Source organism: Tasmannia lanceolata, unplaced genomic scaffold (assembly GCF_043159265.1).
Source record: "Tasmannia lanceolata isolate RefF3 unplaced genomic scaffold, GAP_Taslan_0.1 ptg000013l, whole genome shotgun sequence".
NCBI lineage: Eukaryota > Viridiplantae > Streptophyta > Magnoliopsida > Canellales > Winteraceae > Tasmannia > Tasmannia lanceolata.
The window spans coordinates 49,291,460-49,304,389 of NW_027518690.1; the positions used below are offsets into that span (position 1 = coordinate 49,291,460).

The 12,930-nt window shown below is 37.9% G+C and overlaps 2 protein-coding genes across 2 annotated transcripts; one reads left to right on the plus strand and one right to left on the minus strand.

Moving 5' to 3' along the window:
• Positions 1-4,468: 4,468 nt before the first annotated feature.
• Positions 4,469-5,401, minus strand: LOC143891351 (uncharacterized). Its single transcript, XM_077395940.1, has one exon. The coding sequence runs from the start codon at positions 5,399-5,401 to the stop codon at positions 4,469-4,471; it is 933 nt and encodes a 310-aa protein (XP_077252055.1).
• Positions 5,402-8,734: 3,333 nt separating this feature from the next.
• On the plus strand, positions 8,735-9,486 carry LOC143890443 (eukaryotic translation initiation factor 1A). Its single transcript, XM_077395130.1, has one exon. It carries the CDS (start codon positions 8,895-8,897, stop codon positions 9,330-9,332), a length of 438 nt encoding a protein of 145 aa, XP_077251245.1. The 5' UTR covers positions 8,735-8,894; the 3' UTR covers positions 9,333-9,486.
• The last annotated feature ends 3,444 nt before the right edge of the window (positions 9,487-12,930 follow it).

Consider the following 12,930-nt stretch of genomic DNA (forward strand, 5'->3'; position numbering starts at 1 on the left):
CCTAGTCGCAACCATAATTACCAAAGCAGGAAGCGACTGAGAGAAGCGATGCAGGAAGCGAGGGTTTTGGAAAGCAGAAAATGTGAGAAAAGAAGAGCTCTAAAGAAAACAAAGAAAAGAACATGTGGGAAGTGTCATTGAAAGTCAAAATACAGAATGTAATCAGCCTCCTTGAAAGCGAACAAGAAATATATAGAAATAGTAGGATTGTAGTAGCTTAGGGTGGAAGTGTTAATATAGGCAAGGATTACAAGTAGAAATGAAGACTTTGCTCCTAATTGGAATTATTAGGTTTAAGAGTTCACCATTTCACCCGTTTTATTCATGTATTTTTATTTATTTTTTGCATGGCAAAGAATTATATTAAAAAATAAAGGAACCCGGGAAATTACCCGGCAATAAGCAAACAAATACAAGAAAAACCAAAAAAGAAAAAGAACCAAATGCCAAACCAAGACCCATCAAGGAGGTAGGAAATTGAAGACTTACAATGACACCCAGAAGCTCCCTCTTTGGCTAACCTATTGGCGTCACTATTAGCTAACCTCCTCACATGATGAAAGGAGCTTGAGGATCCTGTCACTCGTACCAAAATCTCATCAATCCAGTGCACAAAACTCTGAGGGTAAGAGAGATTACCATTCAACCATTTTATCACATTGAAGGAATCACCTTCTACTTCTATCTTATCAAGCCTGCTCGGCTCAAACAACCTGATTCCATGATGCACAGCTCTGTTGGAATCACAGCTCTGTTCTCTGCCTCATTTGCGTGTGCAATCCCTATATAGGAACATGAGAACGCCTGCATCGTTATGATCACTCAAAAGACCCCGACTCCAGCAGGCCCTAAGTTCCCTAGACTAGAACCATTGAAATTCAACTTAAAATGTCCATGACACGGGAGGAACCCATGACCGAACAATGATCAGTCTCCGCTCGTTAACATTGCATATCACATACCATCCACCTACTAGTCATATCCTGAGATAAACTGGAAGATGGGTAGGGTCCTAACCCATAAAATGACCAGTGCTATCACCTTAACATAGAGATATTGGGTGTATTCACGGGTCCTTTAAAACACCTTAGCATTCCTCTCCTTCCATGGCACCCAAATGATGGTTAGTAATGCTACCTTCCATAAAACTTCCCCTCGACCTCGCCATGGATCATTAGACCATGTGAAAAAAGATTCATATAATTTTCATTTGAAACTTAAAATACATTTTTAAGTTTTAAATGTACTCCTTTTTTAAATATGCCTCTTCGTCATTATCCAAAAGAGATAATATTCTTTTAGGAAAACATTAATCACCTAAATAGGAAGTGTACTTCTAATTAAGATGAAACAGATAGGAAGCATTTGGGAAGCATGGATGCACTTTATATAAGAGGAAATACATAGGAAGCATTTGGGAAGCATGGACTAGGAAGATGTCGGTAACTATGGTCGCAACGACATTAAATCCCCTGCACCTTTCAAGGAATAAAATATTTACAACAATCTTAGCAGGGGCGGTACTACGTATAGTGTGAGGGGGGCCACAGCTCCCCCAAAGATTTGCAAAATCGTTAATTAAAACGTATACTTTGGGATAGAATTTTAAAAACTCTCAATCTTATCGGTAATTTATTGCTATAAAATAGGGATTTCATTGAAGGGAAGTGATATTCCTTGTAAAGTAGGGATAAAATCTCCCCTAACGTTTCTGTGAGAATGGTCAACTGCTCGAGGATATATTCACCCCCTTTAACGTTTTTTTTGCCTTTAAAACTTAACAAATAATTTTAAAGGCAATTTTATCCGTGATATTCCCTTTAAAATAGGGATAAAATCCTCCCTAATGTTTCTGTTAGGGTGGTTAACTGCTCGAGGATAAATTCACCCCCTGTAACCTTTTTTTTGCCTTTAAAAATTAACTAAAAATGTTAAAAGGCGATTTATCCGTCAGATGGGTGGAAATATCATGGCCCTTTATTAATTCTTTTGCTAATTGATTTCGAGTTTTTAGGGTTTCTCGGTATAATTTTTTTGGGAACTCTTCACCACCGCTTTTCCTTGAGAGCTCAAGAAAGGTTTCTTCTGCGAAAAAATTGCTTAAGTTGCTTCAATCTCCGTCGCGGAAGAAGAAGGATTCTTTTTGTACTTTTTATTTCATTTTTTTCTATGGTTTATCAGTTTATGCTTCTGTTTTTTCTAGGGTTCTTTCCTCTTCTGATTTTTTTTAAGAGGGAGAAGGAGAGAGATTTGAGACTTGAGAGGGCCAATTGAGATGAGGGTCGAAGATTGAAGTTAGAGGGGTCTGGACTCTGGAAAATAGTTTATAATGTAGTGAGAGAGGGCCAGAGGGGTAAGGAGGGTCAGAGAAGGAGAGACTTGAGGGGAATGTGCCATGTGGGCAAATTGCCTTTTTTTCCTGGATGATGATTTATTCGGACCCCTGTAGGATAATTCGCACCCTTTTTGACGTAAATTGAGGTGACTTTAACACCTTTTAACGCCAGTTCACATTAAAAGGAGTGCGAAAAATCCTATAGGGGGTGCGAATTTATCATTGCCCTTTTCCTAAACCAAATAACTGGTTGTACGTCACTTGTGATATGGTCGCAACAACCAATTTGTTTACACAATTACACTAACCCACCTTGTCTTTTCCGTTAACTTTCTTTGAAGTGTTAATACACATACATGAATGTTTTTACTTATTCCAATATCTATATTTCCATTTCTATGAGTTTTTGCCATTTGGGTGTGAACTGAAATTAAAGGCAATTGGGTTATAATTATTAAGTTTCCATGGAATCTGACCATTTCTAAAAATATACGCCCTCCAAGAACTCTGGTCAAACATATACTCTCCATAGCAGCACTCATCAAAAGAGAACCAATTCTATTTCTATAGTGAACCTTGCTTGGTTCTTGGAGGAAGTAGAACTCTGGTCTTTATCCCTTTCATATTTGATTACTTGAAAATTTAATTTTGGGTTTGTTTTGAATTGTAAAAATTCTACTTTTTTAAGAATTGCATTTGCTATGTTTGAAAGGATATATCATGCATTTTTTTTACAACTAGTCCGGCCCCCCAGATGTAAATTCCTGGTTCCGCCCCTGAATCCTAACAAAAGACCATGGAAAAATATTAGCAAAATAAACAAAACCTATAGCACATGTAACAGACCTTGCAGATTCAGGAACAGATGTTGAAGCTGTTTTTTTATAAAATTAGATCAAACTCTGGTTTTGTTGTGCTGAACTGTTAATGATGTGCACATAAGTTGGTATGCCTCATTCTAATGTATCAAGAGTTGGTATTATAGATATTTTCTTCCAAAAAATGAACACCATAGCCCACATTAAATTCTAACCAGTGATTAGAAAAGAATTAACAAAAAAGCAAAGCAACGAGTAAACAACAAATTTTTGTTAAAGTATAATTAAAATATCTGATTACTGAAGCTGATGCAACCATTCTTGGCAGCACTATTGCACTTTTTCTAAGTGAAAAATGAAAAAAAAAAAAATTGCATTTGACCAAGCCACGCACTCTGCTAATTTTGCTGATTTCTACTTCCGAGTAGAACTTACTTGTCTTTTGTAATTTTTTTTTTTTTTACCAGCTTTCAAAGGCTATTACAATTCCCACACAGCTCTCAGCAGCCAATTAAAAAGAAAAGACAATGTGGGTTCTTCTTGTTATCAAAACATGAATGCGAATATCAGTAACTTTTCTTCATTTTGATAAAATCTATTAAATTTATGTATGAGAATGGACTTACATCCAAATACATGCATTTAACAGTCTGCCATGTTTGTTATGTTTTACTTAGAAAAATTAGTATAAATGTGTATGTATGTATGTGTGTAGTAGATATATTTCTTTAACCAAAAAAGATAACTTTTTTCAAATTTTAGTGAATTTCTCGAAAATTTGCCTCACCACATTATTCCGAATCTGAAATTTAAAACTATCAGCTGATTCGTAAGATAATAAGAAAGAATGCAAAAACAAGTGATATTTTGAGACTACAGCATGCATAAATTAAGTGCATCTTACGTGTTTCAGGGTGCATCTGTTTTAATAAAAAAAGAAACAAAGGAATCAAATCTCCTCACTCATCAAATAACAGTGGAAAACCTATTAATGCACATATCAAGTCAATGTAGAAAAATGGAAGGAAAGAAAATAGAAGTCATCAATCTTCGAAAGAAGATGAAAGTTCCATTCACAATGTGGGTTCCCATTCAATGAACCCAAAACACCAATAAATAAAATTGTAAAAATGAATGAATATCTCAATTTTCCATTTTTTTCAACTTTACTTACATTCCCAATCATGGCTTTCCATTATCCAACCAGAGTGTATCAAATATTAAGACATCCCAACTTGGTTCTTCATCTTTGAATTGTATGTAAAAAGCCTCAATCCATCTTCACAAACCTTTATAAAAAAAGAAACGAGATGATTCATGGTACAGTTTCATCCTCAAGGACTGGTTTTGTCCTGATTGCTGTTGCTGAAGGCATTCTACTCCCATTAACCCAAATACTCCCCAAAGCCTCTCCTTCATCAGCTTGTTTTTCCATTGCTCTCATCTTTTTCTTCTTCATATGTTTAAAAATTACTAACCCAACCAAACCCACCAAAACCAACCCACCAACTATACCCCCAAATGCAATCACCCACACCTTCCATTTTCTCCCTTTATTCGGCAACTTCGCCGGAGATGGGACCGGTGTCAGAGCGGAGCCAGGAGTGAGCGATGGAATAGATGGAATCACCATCGAAAAATGGCCTTGATTCATTGTTAAACATACATTTGGTAATGTAATATCACTAAGAACCACTGACCCCCCTGCATCAAATCTAGCACATTTTATCGTTGAGTTTGATCCTTTCGGCAACTCAATGCTTGGAAACTTGATTGAAATTGGGTCTCCCGTCACACGAAGATCGAGCTTCGAGATGCTACCCAAGCTCAGATTGGATGCATTATAAGTAAAGAAACCAACAATTGGGGTGACCAAAGAATAGCCTGGGATACTATAATAAGAAGAAGACCAATTGGCCAAATTTTGATAGACTATGGCTAGTCTCTTCACATAAGGCATTGTAATGACTCTTCGCGGAATATCAATGGAGCTAAAATTCTCTCCCCTGCTCCAAAAGCTCCCGCTTTTGAGTCGCGTGACATAAACTTCCACGCCCGAGAGATTAGAGGTGATTGGGACTCTATATAAAACACCAGTTCGAGGTCGAAGATCTAGTGCTTTGAAAGCGGAATCTCGAAGAAGAGCATCTAATGACTCACTAGAGAAGTTACTTGAAATTTCACCAAAAGAAGAAGGAATCAAAGAGAGAAGAGCAAAGATGATACACCAACTTATTCTTGGCTCCATCAAATTAATCAAATGGACTTGAATCTGTACTACATTTTCTTCATCTCAGCCCCCTCACAATCATAAGAACCAATTTTGCAGTTGTTTAATGACATTTAAGGTGTCTCGAATGCCATGCCATATGTTCACCATAAATCTCTAAAAAAAGATTTTTTGAAAGGCCTTCAAAGCCAGATCCAACATAAATCTCTTTCAATCGATTTTCCGAATTGCCCCATCAACCCGTCAATGCCACGATGTTTAAAACCCGATCGAATGCTCCGAATGATGATCACAACTTCCCAAACTTCGGTACGGATCAAACAATTCGTCCTCCCACGTAAATTCAATGTAAGATTCTCCTCGTCGGATAAGAATTAGAAGAGAATGAGAACAATTTGGAAGAGATGATGGGGTTTGAAAGAACCAAGAAGCTGAAGAGATGGAATATGATTGGATAGAAAGGTTTGTTGAAGCCATTTGAAAAGGCCATGAAAAGGGTGTCCTTTTAGTTGGTAGAAGGCGTTTTTTAATTTGTAATGTCCTGTCAACATGGTGGTTTGGACAGTCAAAAGGAAAATGGCTAAAATAAACGATGCCAACGAGGATTCGAATTTTTGTTATTTGAAAACTAACGCACTCTCAGAAACAACGAAATGAAAGCTTCCAAAATTTAAATGTTTGGTGCGATGGGTGGCAACAGTCGCATTATATGGACGGCAAGTCCTATGATCGACACGTGGCGTGTCAAAATGACTGCCCTAAACTCTCGTATTACTCGGTCAATGGGAAAGTGTTTAAAGTAATTCTCTGGCAGATATATCCCCACCCATGTTTTGATAATTGCACCCCTCTTCTCCCTTGGTGGATCCGAACGGGCCACTTCAGTGGCCTTCTTAAATGGGCCCAACCGTAGTTAGCAGAATTCGAGTTTAATACGGCATTGGTTAAAAAAAATGTAGTTTTTTTATAATTTTATTTTAAAAGTTTTAAGCAGAGTATTAAACCTCAAGCCAATAAAACGGTTTTTTTTTTTTTTAAAAGGTGTTTTTTCACTAACTATATATGGGCCTATGGGCCCAACCAGATGGAAACATCAACGTACCAACTACCAACCATCCGAGAGTTTACTAGGTGCAAACCCATATAGTCCGTTAGTTTTTCGAAAGATGCTAGTTTGTGGCCAATGAAAGAAATTCTTCTGAGCTGTTTTGTTAATATTTGAAGGCCTTACATATCTGGTTTCTATTACCCTTTGTAGAACCAGTACTCCAATCCTTGTTTTAAATGAAAGAAATTCTTCTGAGCTGTTTTGTTAATATTTGAAGGCCTTACATATCTGGTTTCTATTACCCTTTGTAGAACCAGTACTCCAATCCTTGTTTTAATGTGGCGTTCAGAAATACAACCCTCTTTCTCTAATTTACCTCATAGAGTAGTGGTACAAGTAGTCAACAAGGAGGAGAAATGCCTTGGATTTACTTGGAACTTAACTCGTAGAATGGTGTATGCAGTGTTTGGTTGTCAACCTCGTAGAATAGTGGTTGGAACTTAACTTGTAGAATGGTGGTATGTAGTGTTTGGTTGTCAACCTCGTAGAATAGTGGTAGACACTAGAGAGTGCCATTACCAATGAGAGAGGAGAGGGATGAGAGAAGGAGAAAAGGCATCATTCCCAAGAAATCCAAGCAAATTCCACCATTTTGTAGTTTTAGGCTTAGATTTCTTTGGGAGGACACAAGGGTGACACATCAGCTGACATGCAATGATTAAGAATGATACATCACTGGTAGTCTCCTGGGATTCCAATACTATATTGGCTACCAAACAAGGGGTTTTGCGGATGTTATACCCAAATGCCAAGCAAAACTAATAAGCCATCCCAGCTCGTGTGCAACCAAACACACCCTAAGTCATTTTACGCATCCAGGGTCTTTCATCAATCCAGGCCATCTACTTTGTGGGCTTAAGATTGAAGTGTTATGTAGAATGTTCATCACTTCATATAAATTTGGTAAGGTAAAAAGCAGGAGTGAGGTGCGTAAATTCGATTGTTGCTATCAAAATTGCAAACCATGTTACTCTAAGAATCAGTTTGCAACACGGTTTGGCGATTATTTGGCAGAATTGCCACCCAACGAATCCCCACAAGTGTGTCTTAGTTGAGAGGTATTTGCATTTGATTCAATTTCTCTTTCCAAAGAAAAGTTAAGGAGACAAACGGTTCAGCTGAGGAAAGATTCTTCATTTGCTATTCTCTTTCCAATTACAAGTTGGAAGCAAAAAAAAGTCTCTCTAAACAACAAGGTTAAAAGACAAAAATATCCTCAGTTTTGGGATAATTTCCCGAAAAAATACTACCATTTTATTGCCATATCCGTTCGTTGGATTAGACCAACACCGACCGGAGAGTATCGCTACGCGGCCTAGAAGGTCTCAGATGAGAATCGGATGGTGAGACCCGATCTGCAATTGTGTTGTCAGGCAGAATTAGCAAAACTCCGTATTGTTTTTTTGAAAAAAAAAAAAACACATTTTATTGGTTTGCCATTTAATACTCCATTTTAAAACTTTTATAGTAAAAAAAAAGCTCCAATTTTTTTTAGGAATACATTTTAAACACATTTTTAACGTATCAAACTCATTTTTGGGCAACTTTTCTACTTTGCCCCGCTATATTTTTTAAACGAAAGCATTTTAAATGTATTTTTTTTCTATGTTTCAATCTTTTTAACTATGTTTTTTGAACCAATACTGTGTTAAGGGTTTTGCTAGCGCCCACTGCAGAAGGCATTTCGTGGATGGCCTGTTGCATTTGAGAGCAGCCACATCATGAATGGAGACAAAATCTGCTGAAAAGTGAGCTTGTGTGGCTGCTCTCACATGCAACAGGCCATCCGCGAAATGCCTTCTTCGATGGACACTAGGAAATACCTTGTATTAAATTCGAATTTTAGTTGCTTGGAGTTGGCTACGAGAGTAGTAGAATTAAGAAGTCAAAAGAGAGGAGACGAGCATTTGATTTATCAAGAATTACCACTTGGAGAATAGTGGAATAATGGTAAGTAGTTTTTTTATCTAAGTTTGAGAAGAGGGACATGACTCTCACGTGGACGCCACATGTGCAGAAAAGCTGAAATTCTTACCTTGAAAATTAACCCCAGCATTAGGGGTATTTTCGTCATTTTCTTAAAAGTCTTTCCGACACGCGTCATATTATAATTGAAACGTGTTTTTATTAAAACGACTTAGCGTTTTACTTTCAATCTCTGAGAACGAAGACAAAACGAACGAAGGGCATTATAGTCCTTAAAAAAACCCTACACGCGCCTCTCGTAGGTTAAACGCAACTCTCTCGTGAGTGGCGAGTGAGGGGAAAGTAGCACATCACAAAAGCCAAAAGGGTTCCGATCCAGTTTCTTCTACCAGCAGAACAAAACAAAAAAACAAAGGAGAAGAAAACTAAAAAACTAGGGTTAGGGTTTTTTCAGCTTTCTTCGATCTACCAACAGCGATGCCGAAGAACAAAGGAAAGGGAGGAAAGAACCGTAAGAGAGGAAAGAACGAAGCGGATGACGAGAAACGAGAACTAGTCTTCAAAGAAGACGGTCAGGAATACGCACAAGTGTTACGGATGCTCGGAAACGGGCGTTGTGAGGCCACGTGTATCGACGGAGTAAAACGCCTCTGTCACATCCGAGGCAAGATGCATAAGAAGGTCTGGATCGCTGCCGGTGACATCATCCTCGTTGGACTTCGAGATTATCAGGATGATAAGGCTGACGTCATCCTCAAATACATGCCTGATGAGGCCAGGCTACTTAAGGCTTATGGAGAGTTGCCGGAAAATACTCGATTGAATGAGGGTATTGCTGGTGGTCTTGATGAGGAGGATGATGGAGCTGGGGATGATTATATTGAGTTTGAGGATGAGGATATTGATAAGATCTAGGGTTTGTGAGGTTTGATTTTTCTCTTTATTGTCTGTCTTTATAGATATGTTGTTGTTGTTGTTTTTATTTGGATTTATCTCGCACTGTCTGTCTTATGTTTAATTTTGTTGTAAGGATTTTATCTGATGGTGATACAATGTTTTTCTGAAGTAATTTTCGGGTTCTAATTTGGTTATAAATAATATATGGTATAACGTAAATTAGGGTTTTGGTTTTTGGGATGTGGAATAATTGGGAATTAATGTTTTATGTATGATTTTTTTTTTTGGATGAGATGAGTTTGTTTGAGGAGTGATGTTTGGGTAGGATGTAGCAGTTTGCTGATCAATCAATGTTTCTGTTCGGCTGCGAAGGGATGGTCGTAATATGATGAATTTACTTGAGCATTCATTCTTCATCACTGTTCATTTCAAAATACTTCGATTGGTACTCGCAAGAAATAGGCCGATTTGGCAGCTTTTTGTTCATTTTCTCGTGGAGTGAAATTCTTATTGAGGCGGTGATGGTGGTATTTATGTGCGTGATCGATAGCTATTTTAGTTGAATGCATGGTAATTGATTCATTTATGTAAATTAATGCTGCTTGTTATGATAATTTTCTTTTATTTAAAAGAATGATTGTGTATCTGTGTGCATAGATGGATGTGGATTTGGTGCGTGTTTGTTGCTGCTGGGTACTTTGTTTAATGTGCTACCAGTCATATCTTTACTTCTATCTGAGGTGGCATCTATATCGTCCTATCATCCATACTGGCGATTCTGTTTTCATGGTGGAAAGAGTTCTTACTATATTATTGAGTACTATCTTGAGGCAATATGCTCTGTGTCACTAAAAATCTGCTCTATTCCATTTTTCTTGTCTCAAATTTCTTACTAGTATTGCTTCTCTGCCGAGTAATTGTTTGTCTACAGTAATAAACATCAATTTAGTGGCTTCATTTTTTGACAACCCTCTTTTCCAGATTATTAGAGCAGGATTTTGCTTTCCCTGATGACCTATATATGGAGACAGGGGTCTCAAGTAATAAATTCCTTGGTCCTTATCTTTGTTAAGTGGGGGTGCCCGACAAATAAGATAAAATTGTGTTATTATTGAATGAATGAACAAGGTTGCAGAGTAATTTTACTTGGAAGTTGGCGATTGTTGATGGGTGATGAGTTTCTCAAGTACCAAAGCTGGTTTGGGTAATAGGAAACATTTTTATCCGTTGCGCAGGAGTAATATATTTGAGGTGGTTTGTTAAGTGATGAAGTCGATTTAGAGTGTGAAAAGGCTATACAACTTGTGTTATTGACTGATGGGTTGGGCCATAAGCACCCCCCATCTTCTATTTTATCCTAAACATAAGGGTGATGTCAGGGCGTCAATGGAAAATATCCAGTCCTGAAGTCGCTTCTGTATTCTTTCCTTTGATGAGCCCGACTGATAAGTCTAAGGAAACCTAGTTGTAGGAATGCTATCTCTTGGGTTTTAAATCACTCGCCTGACCCGTGGAGGCTTGTTGTCTTCATCGATCCTATCATTCACAACACTTTGTGATCTTATCATTGACAACACTTTGCCTTTATACTTGTATCTTATTTACCATAATTTTGCAGTGACAGCTTGTCCCTAGCAGCTCTTTGCTTTTCGTCATTGTATTCCTTTGCTTCATCTTTTTTAAATAAATTTCTGTTCTCCCTTGAAAAAATTTCTTAAGAGGTTGCTGATGTGATGACTAAAATGCCAAATAGTTGACTCTGACTAATGCAGTGTAGTCCACATTGTTCGTAGTATTGTTTTTAAAAGATCACTATAATTGCAAGAAGTGAATTCCAAAGGGGGCAGAGGTTACACCTCACAGTACATCTCCTATCGCCACACACTGGACTTCGCCAACAAATCAGCCAACTCATTTGCCTACCTACAAGATTTTTTTTTAAAAACCTTTACAACTGTTCACAATTTAATCAATAGCTAAAGCTAATCTCCATGGGACCCACACCCCCTTTGCCTGGGAACTAGCTTTGGAGGAGTCTCCTTTCACAATGAGTGGAATATTGAACTGATGTTTCTTGTTCCTCAGCTGATTAGAAGAGCCCTGATTTTCATCTCAATTGAATCAGCTCTCCCCTTACACATTGTTTCTACTTTCTAGTAGTATTGGTTGCATGTTCTTTAGCTAACTTTTAGGAGCATAAAATGTCTAAACTTTTAATTAAACTCTGAATTACGAATCCAAATCAGATTAGACATTCAGAAAATTGATCGTCGTAGGCTCTTAGCTAGGGTTTTCACACACATGTTCACCTTGACGGTAATTCATCAACACACTTAATTCAAACTAAATGAAACATGCAACAATAGCTCACATCAAATGATATCAAGTCTATGAAATAAGGACAACAAGTCTCAAAATTCTGTCTACAATACTCAACTTAACTAACCTTTTGTCCCAAACTAGTTGGGGTTGGCAAAAGTCTGTCTACAATCTGAAAATTAAATGAAATGATAAAAACTAGCGCCCAAAATCATCAATCTAGGGTAGGTAATCTGAAGGTAAGAATCTGGGTGAGAGAGGGTGGCTGTAGCAAGATCAGGCCAATAAAGGCAGCAAAGACAAAATAGGACCGATCACACCCGATGATGTGTGTGCCGGCCTCGAATCCTGTAATGTAGGAGGCCCAAGAGGAGGAGAAGTAGTGGCAGCCACAAAGTGCAAGGACTGATGGCCGGCAGCTAAGGGTAGGGAGATAAGGGTTTGAGGGAGAGAAAAGAGGCGTAGAAGAGGGCTGTCAGCTGTATGGCCTCCATTGAAATATAAGATCTTGGTGAGATGTGGGCTCTAGTTGATATGGTCAGACACTCAGACTCCACATCTAGGATACTAAAATAGAGACACTTTCAAAATAGAAAGTGGTCTCTAAATGGAAAGTGATCCAAAATAGAAAGTCTACCCTAAAATAGGAAGTCCTCGGGGCTGGATCACATCAAGTACAGTCTATATTAAGTGGGAAAATTGGTTTTTAGTCTCTCCATGGGAATGAAAGTTCTCTTTACGGATCACTGTTTCTCTTAACTTGGTAAAAAGGTCTTGGACAACAATTGTAGCTGTCCTGTTGTCACGTTGAGTACAGAGTAGACATTTACACCAATGATGCATGTTAAGTGGGTTCTCTTCATAGATAGCATCATCAGGGGCATGAGGATGGATTGTGGTAGTACAATTATTTTTAACATAGCTGGTGAAGTGAACAAAGTCCAAGGCATCTCAAAGCCAAATACATTTAATGCCCATACACTATCATTGCTGTTAGAGTGGGCGTATTACACATGAGGGTATTTTGTCTTTATATGAAAACCTACTTACGCATATAAAAATAAAATGTATTTTTATGTGGGAAGAGTTACGACTCTCCCTCTCTCTGACACATTCTCCTTCTCCACTTGTCTCTTCTTCTCCACACTCTCTCTCTCTCTCAGTTCCTCATGTAGAAATTGACAATTGCTATCATTGATTGCCTGACAAATCAAAGTGGTTTTCTCTCTATCCTGACTTCCAAGTGTAGTTGACTTGAACTCTAGGGTCTAATACCAAATTGATGTGAATCCGTGAC